Genomic DNA, 18,615 nt, shown 5'->3' with positions numbered 1-18,615 from the left:
ATGCCTTCTTTGATGTTCTCTGCTCCCTATGCCCATCTTCTCATCCATTCACCCTCCATGCAGTTCCCCCACCAGGAAGCCTTCCTCACTTTCCACCCAAGGCCACTGAAGGGAAGAAAAAACTCTCCTCTACCCTCAAGGTCTTCGAGCCCGACTAAGAACTCAATTGACATGAGGCAGATTAACAGGAGAAAAAAACCAAAAGTTTTATTACAAGCACGCAGAAACCCAATAATGAAATTGAGATCCAAAGAAATCTCAAGGCAAGTTTTCACACCTTTTAGACAAAGAGGCCATAAATCTGTGAGGAATGAACAGGACAAAGAAAACTTAACCTGGGGAGCTTCAGTTAGGAACCCTAAACGGAATTTGAGCCGGGGCAGTAAATTAGGAAGAAATGAACAAGGGTTGTTTATATATAGTCTTCTTGGAGCTGAATGTCCCATCCCTGGTGATAAGGATCTCTTTAGGTCCTAGATGGAACTTGCAGTCCGGTGGATCTGGGTTCAAATCTTGGCTCTCCTACTCACCAGCCATATCTCCTGAAGGGAGTACCTGACTCTTCTGAGCCTCAGTTTCCTCATTTGTAAACTGGGGACAATCTCGGCCTCACAGGGCATCCATGAGAAGCACGTGGCAAAACGTATCCGGTGTCTCTGGGGCCCCTTGAATGAGTCAGGCTCTGTGCCTGGGAAACCGGAGCGGCCAGGGAAGGTCTCGCCGAGGAAGGGACAGTTGAGGTGGTGGCTGAACGTGGAGAAGGAGACAGCCATGCAAAGGCCTGGGAGAAGAACATTCCAAACAACGGAACCGCGATCGCAGAGGCCCAAGGTAACCAAATTCAATAAATGGCTGCTTTTCCAGCTCCGGTCTTCCTTCCACACTGCAGGGGACACCTCGGCCACAGGTCGCCCAGCGTGACCTCATCACCTACCTCACTTGCAAGTTACCAGCAATGAGCGGTCACCCTCCTCCCCAACACCTCCGAGGCTGCGTGCGTCCTGAGGCGATCAGAGAGATAGTGCGAAGTTTGCTGCAGGCCTCGGGCCGTGTGGATAAGCTGTTTATCTCCAGGGGCACAGGGGATGTCACTGCTACCACCACCGACTCTGGCTCTCTCGGTTTGCTTGTCCTCCTGGGCAGAACCTCCAGCACGCCGATAGGGCCAAGAGGAAAGAAAACGCTCTGGTCTGATCTTCCCCTGTGTGATCGCAGGGCCGCCCGAGGTGGCTGTGCCCTCGGCCGATCTGGTCCCTCCATTCCTTCTCCAGAGATGGCCGTGGGGCATCGGCATCAGCTCCTGACCCTGAGGCCCGGGCGCTGGAACTCAACCCGCGAGCAGTTGAGATCCAGGTAATGCCCAGCCTGTCCTTATGGGTCTGCCCTTGTCCTCCATCCGGATCCACACAGCAAAGTCCCCAGAGAGTGCGAGTGGTTTCATCCCCCATCAGGGCCTTCAAAGCTCCAAGGTCTTTCTTTCTTTTTTTTTTTTTAAATGTTTATTTTTGAGACAGAGAGAGAGAGAGAGAGACAGAGCACGAGCAGGGGAGGGGCAGAGATGGAGGGAGACCCAGAATCTGAAGCAGGCTCTGCACTCCAAGCCATCAGCACAGATCCCGATGCAGGGCTCGAACCCACGAACCGTGAGATCATGACCTGAGCCGAAGTCAGACGCTCAACCGACTGAGCCACCCAGGCGCCCCCAAAGTCTTTCTTGAGCATGGACAAGCCCCTTGAATGCAGGCTTGTCTGAGCCTCCTGACTTGGCTAGGCATTCCCTAAAGAACGAATAAGACATCGGCTCTAAGTTGCCAAAGGCTGAGCAGAGGAGGCTCAGTGCTCTAAATTCAGGCCAGTGCCAGGCAGTCCCGGGATTGCATGAACGAGGAAGGGGAGCCGTGGGGCTCGGCCTGAGTCAGACGCTGACTGTGTGACTGCCGTCTGGTGCCACTCCAGCTGGGGCCGTGCCCGCTGTGCCCGGCACCTGGGAGAGCCAGCTCCCAACATCATCCTCCTGCTGCCCCCAGAGGCAGGTCTGGTGACGGAAGCAGCCCAGACTTGAGAAGAAAGGGGAAGGACTTCGGCCCCGGCAGCCGAGGACCTCCGAGAGTCGCCCACGGAGGCGACGGCAGCAGATGCCATTGAGCGTTCTCTGAGCTGTCCCCGCTCCGCGCCCTCCCAGCCTGAGGACCAGACGTCTGGAGTCCCAGCGCTTCGCTAGCTTTTCTTTGGTGAGTCGCACTCCCCAGGCCCCAGTTGCTTCATCTCGAGGATGAAGGGATTGGACTTTTTCAAGGACAGCAGACGGTCCAGACCGCACGCCAGTGCCGGTTAGCGTGACAAGTGGCTGAGGGGTGCGTGTTGCCCAGGACTGCCCGGCGGGGTCTGCCGTGGACTCCAGGTGGGCAGGGGCAGACCAGGTGCCATGATGTAACTGCCACCCCTGAGCCGGAGGACCTTTGGGCCCTGCCCGGCAGAACATTCTGCCGCTCGGCATCTGTTGGGCTGAGATCAGGTGGTTAAAACACAGATGTTACTGACGGGGAAGGTTGCGGCTTCCTCAACAGAAACCCCAGCTCAGGCTGATGAATCATCTCTCCTAAAGGCATAAATACCGATAAAAGGACTCTGGGTACAAGACCTGCCAGGAAGGAGAGCTCCATCAGATAATATTTTAAATGCTTTGCATGGCCTGCCCTTTTGCAGTCCGGCTTGAGATGATGCCGCCAGCGAGGGAGCAATCGAGGGGCCGCTGGCTGGGGCTGTGCCTCTTTCCCGTGGCTCACCAGCAGCGAGGATGGCTCTATGTCACCTCCACATCCGGAGCCGGAATTCTGGCAGATAGGATGCCACCTCCCGCAAGTTTACGGGGAGACCCGCTGGGGCTGGACCAGGGGCAGGTACCATTCCTTGCCCGGGGCTTCTTCCACACCCCGGTCCCTCCCGGGCCTTGCCCAAGCTGCCCTCCCTCCTCTTCCAAAGCTCCACACCCCCTCACCCTCGGCCTCACTCCTTGGCTCCCGCCCTACCCAGGCCTGTCCCTCACCTTGCAGACAGCACTGAAGATGAGTCCAGGGAGGGGGATGCCCGGTTGGTTTTTTCTAAAAATGCGCTCATCCACATCCGGGCCTTGTCGTGGCTCCTCAGAATCTCCAGCTGGCTGGTCAGGCAGCCCCAGGGTGGGGGTGGGGGTGGGGGGGCAGTTCCCAGGGGAAGAGCTAAAGCAGCTCCCAGTGACCCAGTCAGAGGGGGCCGGCTCAAGTCTGCTCTTCTTGGGTCCATCGGGGTAACACTAAAGGCAGAAACCTCAAAATGTAAGGGTTGTGTGGGGGGGTTGGTTGTTTTTTAATTTTTTTTAATTAATTGATTTATTTGGAGAGAGACAGCGTGAGCCAGGGAGCAGGAGAGAGAGGGACACAGAGAGAGAGAGAGAGAGAGAGTCCCCAGCAGGCTCCAGACGGTCAGCACAGAGCCCGCCACAGGGCTCCAACTCACAAACCGTGAGAGCATGACCTGAGCCCAAATCAAGAGTCAGATGCTTAGCTGACTGAGCGGGCCCTGCTTGGGATTCTGTCCCCCTCTCTCTGTCCCTCCCCTGCTTGCTCTCTATCTCTCTCTCAAATAAAAGGAACCTTTAAAAAAATTGTTTGAAAAAAAATTAAAAAAATAAACCTCCCTCCCTCCCCACCAGCCCCCCTCCAAATACCATCATGTTGGGCATTAGGCTCCAACATGGGAATTTGAGGGACAGGGAGGGGGTCACAATTCAGCCCATGGCAATTACACACATCTTTGTTTTATCTAGACCCTCGTTTTAAAATTTTTGGTTATTGGGGCGCCTGGGTGGCGCAGTCGGTTGAGCGTCCGACTTCAGCCAGGTCACGATCTCGCGGTCCGGGAGTTCGAGCCCCGCGTCGGGCTCTGGGCTGATGGCTGAGAGCCTGGAGCCAGTTTCCGATTCTGTGTCTCCCTCTCTCTCTGCCCCTCCCCTGTTCATGCTCTGTCTCTCTCTGTCCCAAAAATAAATAAACGTTGAAAAAAAAAATAAAATAAATAAAATAAAATAAAATTTTTGGTTATTCATTCATTTTTGCTGGTGTATTTTAAGGCACAGATTACCATTTCACTTTAAGACTATTGTACACCTCTAAGAGGTAAGGATTTTTAAAAATTTTTTTTTAACGTTTATTTATTTTTGAGACAGAGAGAGACAGAGCATGAATGGGGGAGGGTCAGAGAGAGGGAGACACAGAATCTGAAACAGTCTCCAGGCTCTGAGCTGTCAGCTCAGAGCCCGACGCGGGGCTCGAACTCACGGACCACGAGATCACGACCTGAGCCAAAGTCGGACGCTTAACCGACTGAGCCACCCAGGCACCCCAAGATTTTTTAAATATATATAACCACAATGCTGTTTTATCCCAAACCAAAGTACCAATAACTTTCATATCGTCTAATGTCCAGTCCATGCTCGAATTTCCCTCGTACTCTCAAAATGCCTTTTTTCAACAATTTTTTTAAAGCTTATTCATTTTGAGAGAGAGCCCACAAACCTGAGTGGGGGAGGGGCGGAGAGCGAGGGAGAGAGAGCATCCCAAGCAGGCTCCGTGTTGTCAGCACAGAGCCGGATGTGGGACTTGAACTCACAAACCGTGAGATCACGACCTGAATCAAAATCAAGAGTTGAACGCTTGACCGACTGAGCCACCCAGGCGCCCCTCTCACAATGCCTTTCAACGGTTTACTGATTTGAATTCGGGATCAGGATAGAAAGGACGTACACATGCATTGCATTTGGTTGTTGTCTCTTAAGACTTCGAATAAATAATAGTGTCTCCCCTTTGTATGCTTCCCCCAGATCCATTGTTGTATCAGGGGCTGCAAAGCAGCGATTTCTTCACTCCACCATTCCTTCTGAATTTAATTTCTAGGATGCTTCAGTAAAGAAGAACTTGCCTTTGCCAATTAGTTGTAGTTACCTGAAATATACTTCACTCAGACAAAAATAGCGTAAATATCGATGATTATTTCCCTTTCTCCATCAATGATCAGACTAACGAGTCGGTGCCCTAGCAATGCCCCGTGGTGACAAATTAGATGCCGTATAATATCCTACGGAACTCATGACTTTTTGTATATTTGATTTGTTTCGATCAAGTTGAGGCGCTGCTCAAAGCGTCCCACTTTTGGCCAGCGGAAGCCTCTTCCTATTGATTCCTGAACCTTTGGACAGGATTTCAGTGATCTTTGGAGGCTCCCAACCTTCTGGACCCACGAGACAATCCTAGGCTCACCCTGTGCATTTCTTGGCCCAGCCCTGGAATCGGCCATCTCTTCAAGAATCCCTGATCCTCTAATAAGTAGTAAATGGTATCTGGAGGCCACAGGCTGGACCCCAGGGCAGTCTCCGCTATCAGGTTATCACTGCTCCCAGGCTTTTCACCTGCCAGAGCCGGGAAATACAGCTGATCCTTGAACAACACGGGTTTGAACCACACGGGTCCACTTAAACTCCATTGGAGTCTTTCCAATACATACAGTGCAGGACTGCAAGTGTATTTTCTCTCCCTTATGATCTTCTTAGTAACACATTCTTTCCTGGAGCTCTCTGTATCCTAAGAATACAGGATATAATACGTATAACGTACAAAACATGTGTGAATCGGCTGTTTATGTTCCCAGTGAGGCTTCTGGTCAACAGTAGGCTATTCGTAGTGAAGTTTTAGGGGAGTCAGAAGTTATATGTGGGTTTTCGGCAGCCTGGGGAGAGGGGGTCAGCGCCCCTAAACCCCACATTATTCACAGGTCCACTGTACATATTTAGTTAGAGAAAGAAAAATAATTGGTACCAACTGAGACTTCCAATTCAAGCTGTCACCAGCTGGAGGACCGTTGTGTTCATTTGCCACAGTTTATCCTCCATGCGGGGGGACGTCTTTTCGGTTGAGGGATTCTGTGGAGCATGTACATGGTTGCAAAGCCACACAAGAAAACAAGAAAAAATGTCACTTCTGACCCTGCCTTTCCCTATTAGTAACTGTGCTCGTTAGTTTTGAGTTTCTTCTTCCACGGATGCTTAGTAAAAGCAGGCATATATAAAAGCAGCAAGCTACAAATACTGTTCTGTGTTCTGTTCTACCCTGTCTTTTTTTTTTTTTAAACAAACAATATACCCTTGAGATTTCACCCGTCCCTTTCTTTTTTCCATCTGCATTATACCCCGTTGTGCGGCCACCTTGCAGCTCGTATCCACGCTCCCCTTGACCGTCACTTTGGGAGTGCTGCTAATTTTTTGCTTTTGCAAATAGTGCATGTAGCTTATGAGTACATACATCTTCCTTAAAAAAACAGAATCACGGGCCCCAAGGGCATCACGTAGGCCAGGTCCCCAGTGGAGGCTTAACGCATAATCTCACTGCAGCTTCAACCTCCCCCAGAAATGTGGTCTTAACCGGTCAGTCAGGAATTCTCTGATGGGCCCTCTGGATCCCCTAAAGGAAGGTAAGGTGATCTTCATGATAAGACCCCTTAGTTTCCCTTCGAGGGAAAGCAGGCCTGCCTAGCACAATCTTTTTCTTTTGCTGGTAATTTTCTCGCCCCACCCGACTTGTAGGAAAAGTCTCCATTTCATACAGCTCCTCAGGGGCTCCCCTCTCTTTGCTTAGACAGGATGCTGCCCGATCCATGAATTGTATAGCCAACTAGATCTTTAAATTTTACTCGGTTGAATTAACAGGTTGAAAAAGCCTGTAAGAGGCTTTTTGCCAATGTATCTTTGGGTGAGAGTCCTAGAAGTAGAATCGCTACATTAAAAGGGGGCATGTGTCGGGGCGCCTGGGGGGCTCAGTAGGTAAAGCGTCCCACTTCGGCTCAGGTCACGATCTCACGGTTCGTCGGTTCGAGCCCCGCGTCGGGCTCTGTGCTGACAGCTCGGAGCCTGGAGCCTGCTTCGGATTCTGTGTCTCCCTCTCTCTCTCAAAATTAAATAAACATTTTTAAAAATTTAAAAATTAAAAAGGGGCCCCCGCTCCATCTACTACCCAAGCCTGGGGACCAGGCCAGCATCCCACTGTTCTACTCAAGGGTCAGTCCTGGACAGATCTCACAGAGGAACCAACACCAGCGTCCTGGCAGTCCTATAGGAGCTGGAAAATTCCATTCCCTTCTCTTTGGCTGGAATAACACCAGCTTAATTGGGCAGCCCTGTTCATCTCAGGCTAAGCAGAAGCTTTTTTTTTGCTTTCTTTGATTGACAAACTTAAAACTTAATTATTCCTTTGTGTGTTGGCTTGGCAGACAAAATGTTTCAAGGCATGAATCCTCTTGGGAAATTAAGTCAGGTGCTCAGCAAACGGAGGTTACTGGTAAGTTTGTTGGCTCATCTGACCCTGGTGGTCCTTCTTTACAAATGCTAGGTATTCTAAAAGATATAAAAATGCTGATTGGGAGGGACGCACGCACCCCAATGTTTATAGCCGCTCTATCAACAATATCCAAGATATAGGGGCGCCTGGGTGGCGCAGTCGGTTAAGCGTCCGACTTCAGCCAGGTCACGATCTCGCGGTCCGGGAGTTCGAGCCCCGCGTCGGGCTCTGGGCTGATGGCTCGGAGCCTGGAGCCTGTTTCCGATTCTGTGTCTCCCTCTCTCTCTGCCCCTCCCCCGTTCATGCTCTGTCTCTCTCTGTCCCAAAAATAAATTTAAAAAAAATTAAAAAAAAAAAAAAAAAAAAAAAACAATATCCAAGATATAGAAAGAGCCCAAGTGTCCGTTGACTGATGAAGGGATTAAAAGATGTGATACAATGGAATACTACTCAGCGATCAAAAAGAATGAAATCTTGCCATTTGCAACAACATGGATGGAACCGGACTGTATTATACTAAGTGAATTAAGTCAGAGAAAGACAGATATCATATGATTTCACCCATATGTGGAATTTAAGAAACTCAACAGATAAACACAGGGGAAAGGAAGGAAAAATAAGATAAAAACAGAGAGGGGTCAACCATAAGAGACTCTTAAAGACAGAGAACCAACTGAGGGTTGCTGGAGGGGCGGTGGGTGGGGGGTGGGCTAAATGGGTGATGGGCACTAAGGAGGGCCCCTGTTGGGATGAGCACTGGGTGTATGGAAGTGATGAATCCCTGGGTTCTGCTCCTGAAACCAATACTACACGGTATGTTAACTAACTAGAATTTAAATACATCAATTTTTGAAAAGGCAAAGAAAACTAATATGGCGAGGATGCATTCAGTCTCTTATTCGTTCAACCAACGTGAACTGAACACCCCTTCAGTCTGTGCTCTACTCCCACCGCTTGGCTAGAAATAAAAACCTGTGCAGCCCACAGCCCACAGTTGCTTGAGGCTTGTCTCACACTATGTTTGCAGGTCGTTTTGTTTTTAAGAAAATAGTTGCTCACATTTGAAAGTAAGGATTTCACATAAATATCCAGGCTTCTGACCTCTCTTGAAAACTTGGCCAGGCTGGCATCATCAGCCAGACGTGGCAGCTGCTGGTTGGAATGGGGTAGAGGGTGCCCCCTTGTGGTGGGGCAGGGGATGCCCCATCCAGCCCTTCCATTCGTTTCCCTCACCTCCTGGATCTTGAGCGTGTGAGCCCTGCCCTAGATGGCAAGCTTCCTGAACACAAGGACCACTTGTGTCTTATTGGACTCTGACTTTCTAGCATCCAGCCTAGACCCCAGCACACGGTGGGCCCCTAATAAATGTTTGTTTATGAATAAGATCTCTTTTGGATGCACACATCACATTTCTCCTAATATTAAAATGGCGCAGGGGCGCCTGGGTGGCTCAGTCGGTTGAGCGTCTGACTTCGGCTCAGGTCATGATCTCGCGGTTCCTGAGTTAAGCCCCGAGTCAGGCTCTAGGCTCACAGCTCAGAGCCTGGAGCCTCCTTCGGATTCTGTGTCTCCCACTCTCTCTTCCTCTCCCCCGCTCATGCTCTGTCTCTCTCTCTCTCTCTCTCTCTCGAAAATAAATAAACATTAAAAAAAATTTTTTTTAATGGTGCAATGATAGTATTGCTCTAGCCTAATCTCTGGAACAGAGAGACATCGTAAGTGCCCTTGGTCTGTGCCATCCCATCACCTCAAGTCACTTGTATGCAGTGTGCTGTCCCTCAGTGTCTTCACTGTGACATTTGACCCCCTAGCAATCTCCTCTCCAAATGAGGCTCCCAGTGCATGTACCTCCAGGACCCTTGGGGGAACTGCAGAAATCAGAAAAGTCAAGCATAACACCTGGCTCTTGTTTTTATCACATTATTAGCAGCACCTTTATCTCCAAGACAGCAAAAGTCCCCGCTCTTCGTTAGATCTTGTGGTTTGGGCTTTTTGTTTTTTGTTTTTTGTTTTTCCAGCCAAGCCCCAAGGAAGAGATTACACCAGAAATCTCTGTATTCTGTGAATTTTCTAAATCCCCTCTTCACAAACACTGATGGGCTGAAGATCTTATCGGGGAGGTTTGTGTGTCTTATCAGGTCCACTTAGCAGCCCTCAAGGGGACAACTAGGACAGGTCAGAGCACATATAGCAAACAACTTTTGCCGGCCACTGCATGCTCAGAACCCGAGGAGAAAGCATGAAGTGGTTTTGGGTCCTTGGGCTGGTGGCCCTCTCAGAGTGCTTAGTCACGTAAGTACAGGGACTGCAGGTGGCATCAGCTCTCTTTCTGGGCTCTTTCTGGCCATCTTATTCTCCTGCCCATCCATGGGTAGAGAAGAGAATCTAATCATTCCCAGACTGTCTTAAAGTTCAAGTCTCCCTTTAGTGATCAGTAGCTTACCATGTGCACTTTGGGGCCCCGGGTGTCTTGGGCAGGCCTGCAGGGTTGTACCGCTCCAGGGGTGCCAGTCATACGAGCTATGTGAAAAGGTGCTCCTTGGAATTGCTCAGTGCACAACCTGTGCAACTGCACGCATGGTTCTGTCTAGGAACAGCATTTCTCCTGCATTTGTTTCTGGGTCTCTTCTCTGCTCTCTCTCCATTTCCACATGTCTATGTCTCTGTTATTCGTCTCTGTCTCTTTGGACGTCTCTGTGAATGCAAAACACTGTATTTTTTCCATTTTGAGTCTTTCTTGTTTCTCTACCCTCTTCATTTCCCTAATTTATTCCCCACCTCCTCACTTCCTCTGTAACCCCTGTCTTCTGGCTGAGCCCCGGAAAAAGATCAAGGGGGCTACTTGTAGGCCCAGGTTTGCCTCTAACAAGCAGTGTGACCACAGGTGAGTCGCACACTCCCTGTAAAAAGATGACGATGATTTCTGCTCCACCTCCCTCCCGGGGCTTCTTTGACAAAGACACAGTAAGGTGACAGTAGCAACAGGGATGGCTGCCACTGTCGCGGCCTCCTACCAGTCAGGTGCATCCTAGCCATCCTTTTGCTTAACGCCCAAACATGCTACATGCTACGTGGGCGGGGGGGGGGGGGGATTATTGTCATTCCACCTTTTTGCAGGTGGGAAAGTGAGGCACAGAACGGCCATATGGCTTACCCCAGATTACACAACAGAACCTGTATCCAAACCTAAGTTTATCGTCTCGGTCTTTCCATCGTGTTTGGGGGGGGGGGGGGGGGGGCCTGTCCTGATAGTAAGAGGACATCGTAAAAATGTTGGGAAAACCCCCGATAGCGTGACAGGCAGCAGAAGATCTGGCGGGGGCAGGGTCACACGGGGCAGGCCGTTGCCATCTCTCATTTGTGTCTCTTTCCCAATGCTGGCTTCAAGAATCCCTCTGACGAGGGTCAAGTCCATGCGAGAAAACCTCAGGGAGAAAGACAGGCTGAAGGATTTCCTGGAGAACCATCCTTACAACCTGGCCTACAAGTTTGTTGACTCTGTAAATCTGGACCTGGGGATATATTTTGAACCGATGAGGAACTACCTGGATGTGAGTGCGGTGGGGGGGGCGGAGGGGGGAGGAGAATGACTCTACAGAGCACACTAGGGCTCCGGCCAAGCGTTGGGGTTCATCTGGAGGTGTGCGCAGGGAGGCTGGGGCTGGGGCTCCTGCAGGCAGAAACGCTGGGGAGCGGGGACCCCATTCCCAGGGGAGAAGGCACTCCTAACCTCAGCACTTGGCCCGTGGTGACCGGGTCCAGCAGTGACAAGGGGGCAGATAAACATCCATTTCAGTGCCAACGATACATCGTTGGGCACCTGTGAATCACGGTGCTTGGCTGGTGGGATTTTGTTCTTTCTGAACTAAGCAAAGCACTGAGTTATACTCGAAGGGCGAGCCCTATCGGATCAAACGACAAAGCCCACTGTGAACCCAGCCCGACACCCCAGGCAGAGGAAGTTCGGCCTCTACAGCCCCAAGAATGACACCAGGAAAAAAGTTATTGAGCGCCTACCAGTGTGTGAGGTTACTGTTATTGTTGACAGAGAGTTACTGTCTCTTCTCCAGGGAGGCATAGCCCAGCCTGGAGGACAGACAAAAAGTAAATGAAGGTCCAGTAAAAGGGCCAGCCGCATGGTGTTGATATACATCTTGAGTTTAGAGGAAGTGGCCTGGGCTGGCCTAGGCGGGCTGCCTAGAGGAGGAAGCACTCAAGCTGGGCCTTGAAAGGCTGGAAAGGATTTAGTGAGCTGCAGGGGACACTGAGGAGCTTTTCAAACAGAGGCACTGGCCTGAGCAGAGGCTGTAAGGTAGATGATTTCAGGAGACCCGGGACACCCAGTGGAGGCAGGCACCCTGGGAGTCAGGGAGGCCCAGGGCCTGCCGTAACCACCCCTTCCCGGCCCCTGCAGCTGGCCTACGTTGGCACCATCAGCATTGGAACGCCCCCGCAGGAGTTCAAGGTCATCTTTGACACCGGCTCGTCTGACTTGTGGGTGCCCTCCGTCTACTGCTCTAGCCCTGCCTGCGGTGAGTGCAGCCTTCCGACACGCGTCCCCACCGCCCCGTCCCCGGTCCTCGGCAGACTGACGGACGCTCACCTCCTGTGTCTGCAGCTAATCACAACGTCTTCAACCCTCTGCGGTCCTCCACCTTCCGGATCTCGGGCCGGCCCATCCACCTCCAGTACGGCTCCGGGACGATGTCAGGATTTCTGGCCTACGACACCGTTCGGGTAACGTGGAAACCGGAGGCTGCGGCAGGCCGGCCGTGGGAGCGATGACTGCTTAGAGGACTAGATGTGGGGCCAGGGGGGAGCACCTGTCTTTCCCAAAGTCCCCCGGCAGCTGGCCGCCTGCCCTGGGGGGCTGCGTCCCTAGGGAGGTATTCTAGACGAAAGGGAGTCCCTTTCCCACTGGGAGGCCGCGCAGGGCTCACACAGGTGGGGGGTGTTTGGGAGGTGGGGGCGGAACTGATACGGGGGGCGGGGTCTGGGTGCAAAAAAGCAGGGGCCACAGGAGTGGGAGTGGCCTGATAAATGGGTCCTTACCCTCGGGGGCCTTTGAGAATCTAATAAAAACCCTGGACTGCCTCCTCCAAAGCACCTGAACACACACGCACCCCTTGGGCGGACACAGGATCCACAATGAATTGCGAGGGACGCACGCCATTTCAGTCACCGCGTCATAGCAATGCCAATAAGACGGCCACCCTCCTCTCGCTTCCTTTTGTCCTCAAGTGGGAGCAGTTTGGTCCCACTTCCAGTCTCGGTTTCCCCGCCTGTGACGAAGGCATGGCGTCACGGGGGAGCAGGTGTGGGTTAAAATCCCCAGCGCCACGCGGACAGAACGTGTGTGTCTGTCCCGGCGTGTCGCGGCCACCTGAGGTCCGCCCAGGGCACGGCCACGCCTCGCTCTCTCTCTGCGGTGTTACTGGTATCTCCCTGCCCACGTCCGCCCAGCCCAGCCCCACGTTCCAAATCCGTCCCCGGTAACACCCTCTTCTCCCGCAGTTCGGGGGCCTCGTTGACGTGGCCCAGGCGTTTGGCCTGAGCCTGAGGGAGCCCGGCAAGTTCATGGAATACGCAGTTTTCGACGGCATCCTGGGCCTGGCCTACCCCAGCCTCAGCCTCAGAGGGACCGTCCCTGTCTTCGACAACCTGTGGAAGCAGGGTCTCATTTCTCAGGAGCAATTTGCCTTCTACTTGAGCAAGTAAGTCCGGGCTGGACCGGCCCTTTGTCGAAAAATGGTAGGCTATTTGACCCTAACGTTTCTTGAGAGAGGGCCTAGTCCGGGGGTCAGCACACAATGGCCTGGGGGCCGTAGGTGGCCCACCATCTGCTTTTTGTAAATAAAGTTTTATTGGAACACAACCAGGCCCATTTGTGTCCGTCCTGCCCGTGGCTGCCATCGCTCTGCTACGGCCGCACCAAGCAATCGCAATAGATACCGTGCGGCCTGCGAAGCCTCAAATAATGACACTCTGGCCCTTGACGGGAGAGCTTTGCTGACCCCCGCAGTCTAAGTCCCTCATCTGACGGATGGGGAAACCAAGGCTCAGAGAGGAGCTTTGCACAAGGTTGCCCAGGCAGGTACTTGCGGACGGCAGGACTCGATCTCAGCCTGTAGGATTCTCCCCCATGGTGTGTGGTCAGGTCAGATCTCCAGTCTCCGGTCTCCGGGCTCAGTAACGGGAAAAGCTGAAGTCCCCTGACCGGTTGAGGGTCTGGGAGGGGGTGGGGGCAGGGGAGAAGCCCAGACCCTGTTGACAGACTGTGTCTTCTCCACCCAAGGCTGAGTTTGACCCACAGATGTGTGTAGGGGACAGAGAGTATGGTGGAGGCTGTGGGTTCTAGGGGGGCCTGAGTTCAAACCCCAGAGCTGCTGAACCCCTCTGAGCCTCAGGAGTACAAGAGCCAGTCGAAGGAGAAGATTCATTCAACATGTATTGATTGAGCACCTACTATGGGCTGGCGAAGGAGGCAGCCAAGAAATAAGTACATAAAGAAAGGGAAAAGGTACCTCCGGATGGTAACTGGTTCCGCGGCAGCAACAAAACAAGGTGATAGAACAGACAGCAATGGGTGCAGTTGCAGACGGGCTACGGCAAAGGCCTCTCTGAGCTGAGACCTCTGTGATGGGAGAGAGCCGGGCCGGGGAGACAAAGTTCCAGGCAGAGGAGCACCTGAGCACCACCCGAGCACCAGCAAGGGAGCGGATGCGGCCGAAGCCCTGGGGGAGGAGGGAGGTGGGAAGGAAGTCTGGCAGAGAGGCAGAGACAAGGCTCCCCTGGGTTGGGGTTTTTTTTTGCAGGGGGGTGAGGGGGGGAAAGAGACAGAGCACAAGTGGGGGAAGGGCAGAGAGAGAGGGAGACGCAGACTCGAAGCAGGCTCCAGGCTCCGAGCTGTCCGCACAGAGCCCGACGTGGGGCTCGAATCCCCCAACCGAGAGATCATGCTCTGAGCCGAAGTCGGACGTTTAACTGACTGAGCCCCCCAGGCGCCCCATGGCTCCCCTGGGGTTTTGCTCTAAAGGGGAGCGGAGGCCTCTGGCAGGGGTTAGGCAAGGAAGAGACATGATCCAATTTACAATTTTGGAAGCTCACCCTGGGGGTGCCCCGGAGAATGATGCCGTGGAGCGGAGGCAGGGAGGCCGGGGAAGAGGCTACATACAGCAGCCTCTTTAGGAGAGAGAGGGTGGCGGCTTGGTTCGGGGAGGTGGAGGGGGGGGGGCGGGAACAGAGCACGAGTCAGGAGATACGTTGGTGGAAGAGGCAGCAAGATGTGCCCATAGACTTGCTATGGAAGGAAGGAGAGGGGTCGGCAGAGAAGTTTCCTCCCTCACTAATATTGTTTGCGTGCTCCCAGGCCCCGCTGCATAATTTGCAGGTACAGTGCAAAACGAAAACGTGAGGGCCCCTGTTTGACAAGCATTGGGAACTTCCAGACAGGGATGGCGGAGATGTGGGGCCTCGCCGAGCACGGGGCCCGTAGCCCACACCCCGGGTGGGCCTGAGCGCTCGAATTTTCTGAAAGATGACAGGCCAGACCTCTCTGGCCGACGCGTCCTCCGACCGCCTATCTGAGCGCTCCGATCGCTCGAGGGGGTCGGCCCAGGGGATGGTCAGAGCCAGCCCTGAAGCCGGACTGTCCGGCTTCGAACCCGGCTTCACCATTTCATCAGCCAGGCTTCAACCTCTCCGTGCCTCAACCTCCCTGTCTGTAAGACGGAGAGCAGAGGATGTGTGGACAAGTGAGCCACGATAAACACAGCCCTCAGACAGTGCTGCTGAGCTTGAGAAAAGCATCCCACACCACCACCACCCCCCCCCCGGCCCGGTTATCTTCCACTCACGATGAGCCCTTCCTTCTCCCTCCCCCCTCAGAAAGGACGAGGAGGGCAGTGTGGTGATGTTCGGCGGTGTGGACCACTCCTACTACAGCGGAGACCTCAACTGGGTGCCAGTGTCCAAACGGCTGTACTGGCAGTTATCCATGGACAGGTAGGCCCGGCCCTCGGAGCGCCGGCCCGAGTGATGCCCACGCGGGCACACGCACCCAGACACCAGGACACCCGCTGCCCACGGGTCCTCACAGCCCCACGCCTCCCGGCGAGGTCCTGGCCAGGGAAGAGGGCCCAGGCCCGGATCTTGGAGTGTGAGGCGAGGGGCAAGGGAGGCCCGCCGACGTGGGGAGCTGACCTCTCTCGGGGAAGAAGCAGCGGCTGCAGGTCTGCGCCCCCTGCTGTGGGGGAGGCTGAGACAGAAAGGGGATCAGAGAGACGTCCGTCCGCCAAGGGGAACCTCCATGTTCACTGTGGGGGCCCCATCATGAGCCACGCACCAAATTCGGGTCTCTCATTGTCCCTCGCTCGCTTCCTCTTCATTCGTTCGTTCGTTCGTTCATTCAACAAACATGTTGAACAGCTGCTGAGTCCTGGTCTCTTGAGGGAGGCCCTGAGAATAGAACTTGCTCTTCCAGAGCTCACCATCTCACAGGGCAGGTGTACAGGAAACGAGTCACACAAATAAGGAATCACCCCCTTTGATGCATGCCAGAAATGAGGGAAAGTATGCCAAGGTGACCCAGAGAGGAGACCTGACCAAGTGTGGGCGTAAGACTTGCCTGAAGCTGGAACCCGGAGGATGAGGAGAAATTAGCCCAAGGGAGTTGGGGTGGTTCTAGAAAGGGGCCGCAGCGTATGCAAAGGCCCTGAGGCCCAAGAGAGTTTGGTCCAGTTGCAGACCTGAAGGAAGTCACAGAAGGTCAGCAGGGTCAGAACACAGGGAAACAGCCGGCGGGCCTGAGCTGAGGGGGTGTGCGGGAGAAGCCAGGGAGAGGGGGGTAGTGAAGGGAGCCCGCAGAGTCATCCTCTGGCCTGCTTTGTCCCCCTGCCTCCCAGCATCTCCATGAACGGGGAGGTCATTGCTTGTGATGGCGGCTGCCAGGCCATCATTGATACAGGAACCTCGCTGCTGATTGGCCCATCTCACGTGGTCTTCAACATCCAGATGATCATCGGCGCCAACCGGTCCCACAGCGGCGAGGTGAAGGGTCAGGCGGCAGGGTCGCCCTAGGGCTCCCCACACGTAGAAGGGTCGGCTGGGCCAACCTCCTCTCCCTCGCTTTCTCTGACAGTACTTAGTTGACTGTGATGCCGCCAACACCCTGCCCGACATCGTCTTCACCATCAACGGCATCGACTACCCGGTGCCAGCCAGTGCCTACATCCAGGAGGTGAGGAGCCCACAACCCCGGGGCCGGTCCTCAGATCCGGGACTTGCAGGAAGGCTGGGGAGCAGCTGGGAGGAAGAGCCCCCCCTGGAGGCCAAGCCGCGTCACTGCAGATGCCGCTGAGTGGCCAGGGAAGGCCAGCGTGGGTCCCCGGGAAGGCTGCCTGCAGGGGCTGAGCTCAGTCGGAAGGAGCCGGTAGGGGCGAGGGGAGAGAGGGCATACTTTGCAGAGGGAACGGCCGGCGCGAGTCAGAAGGAAAGACCCGGCTGACCGTGAGAGCTGCAGACAGTTCTGGTTCCTGCGTGGGCACCCCACTTCCGCCGCTGCTGACTGGTGAGTGTTTCTGTCTCCTCCAGGGTCCTCAGGGCACCTGCTACAGCGGCTTTGACGAGAGCGGAGACAGCTTGTTGGTCTCAGACTCCTGGATCCTGGGCGATGTCTTCCTGAGGTTGTATTTCACCGTCTTCGACCGAGAAAACAACAGGATTGGCCTGGCCCTGGCAGTGTAAACACTGGGGCCAGCTCCAGGAAGCAACCGTGCCCACCCCAAACCCGCACGCGTGTGCACACACACACACCCCGCAGTCAGGGCATTCCTGCCCAGGGGCCGGCTTGAACTGTGTCTTCGGCTCTGCAAAGCCCTTCTCCCAGTGGAGAATAAAAGACCTCATTTTCCACGGTGCTAATATGAATGAGTACCTCTCTTTGGGTCGGGGCGGTGCATCCGAATCAGGAAGGACTCCAGAATCTAGCCTGGACCGCCAGTGAGAGGGGCCCAACTCCAGCTGGAAGGCTACTGGGGACCCCAGGACGCAGGAACCAGAGCAGGTCCAGAGGTCTCGGGGACCCAAGGAATCAAATGCCATCAGCTCATTCTCTCTCTCCCTCCCTGTTTCCTTTCTCTCATCTTTGATTCTCTTCGCCTGACAAGTTTCTTTCCCTCGGTCTTCTGCCTGGGCTGAAGGACCGAGGGGCTGCCGGCCTCGCGACCTCCCAGCCGTAAGGAATCCAAACGGAAAGGAGGAAACCTTCCGCGAGAGCCGGGTACCAGGGAAGGCTCTGATTGGACCACCTCGGGTCATGTGTCCAGCCCTGGCCCGACCGAAGTGGCCCCGCATGATTGGCCCTACTTGGTCACGTGGCCTCATCTGTGCTGTGGGTGCCATTGAGAGTATCTCACGGGACCACTCGGCTCCGGGGGAGGGGCCCCCGGAAGAGGCGGCAGAAGTGTGTTCTAGACAGGTGGGAAATTGGTGACTCTGCCACCAAGATCCGCCCCCTCCTCGCTCAGAGGGATGATAAAGGATGATAAAAATAGATTCTGTCCTTCCATGGCAAAGGACTGGCTGGCAGTGACCTTCTCCTGAACGAGGCCCTTTAAGCTCAGGTGGTTCCACCCTGGCCCCCCGTAGCCAAGCGGGCAAAGGACAGCCACCAACTCCCTGCCACCTATAGTGTCTTCTCCAGTCCTGCTTCCCAAGTGGTAGACCCATGTGGATGCCTGAGCCCTCCCCACCCCTCAGAAGCCCAACAGGGCCCCGCCCTTGGCCTCTAAGACTTTCTCGGGGAGATAGACGCTCACGTAAAAGGGGACCCAGGGTGCCCAAGACCCCCAGCCTTCTAGAGCTTGCTATTCTGAGCCTCTTCCAGGGGTGCAGCTAGGACACCATTTGGTTGGAGCTGCCTTGGTTTGGGAAGTGTGGGTTGGGGGCATCACTTCTCCCCACCTGGAGACCCCAGGCAGAGGCCCAGGATGGGGCAGCGAGAGTCAAAAGGCAGAGGGAGGGAGGCCCAGATGGAAGAAGGAGTAAAAAAGTGGAAAACGCCATCCTATCCCATGCATGGTGCGGCCATCACTCCCAGGGGACAAACAGCGGGGGACGTGACATTTCTTCCTTTGGTATCCTTTCCTTTGCCGCGCATTTATTGAGCACCTACGACGTGCCAGGCACTATGATGGGCCCCCGGGATAGAAGACTGGATTAGCAGGGCACCTGGGTGGTCTGGTCGGTCGGT

The 18,615-nt window shown here is 54.2% G+C and overlaps 1 protein-coding gene across 3 annotated transcripts in view; it reads left to right on the top strand.

The window, feature by feature from the left end:
- The window catches only part of LOC125176186 (pepsin F-like), a 29,486-nt gene extending 12,206 nt beyond the window's left edge, over positions 1-17,280 (top strand). For 2 of the 3 annotated variants that reach the window (XM_047877208.1, XM_047877209.1), the window contains exons 4-11: positions 10,753-10,915; positions 11,779-11,896; positions 11,983-12,101; positions 12,879-13,078; positions 15,252-15,368; positions 16,268-16,412; positions 16,504-16,602; positions 16,956-17,280. In XM_047877208.1, the coding sequence (XP_047733164.1) occupies positions 10,778-10,915; positions 11,779-11,896; positions 11,983-12,101; positions 12,879-13,078; positions 15,252-15,368; positions 16,268-16,412; positions 16,504-16,602; positions 16,956-17,108 (1,089 nt within the window). In that variant the 5' untranslated portion in view covers positions 10,753-10,777 and the 3' untranslated portion in view covers positions 17,109-17,280. Of the gene's footprint in view, positions 1-9,603; positions 9,657-10,752; positions 10,916-11,778; positions 11,897-11,982; positions 12,102-12,878; positions 13,079-15,251; positions 15,369-16,267; positions 16,413-16,503; positions 16,603-16,955 lie in introns of those variants that run through there. The other variant, XM_047877210.1, reaches the window with a different exon arrangement.
- Positions 17,281-18,615: the final 1,335 nt, after the last annotated feature.

The sequence above is a fragment of the Prionailurus viverrinus genome, chromosome D1 (assembly GCF_022837055.1).
Source record: "Prionailurus viverrinus isolate Anna chromosome D1, UM_Priviv_1.0, whole genome shotgun sequence".
Taxonomy (NCBI): domain Eukaryota; kingdom Metazoa; phylum Chordata; class Mammalia; order Carnivora; family Felidae; genus Prionailurus; species Prionailurus viverrinus.
This window is presented reverse-complemented; position numbering and strand designations above follow the sequence as displayed.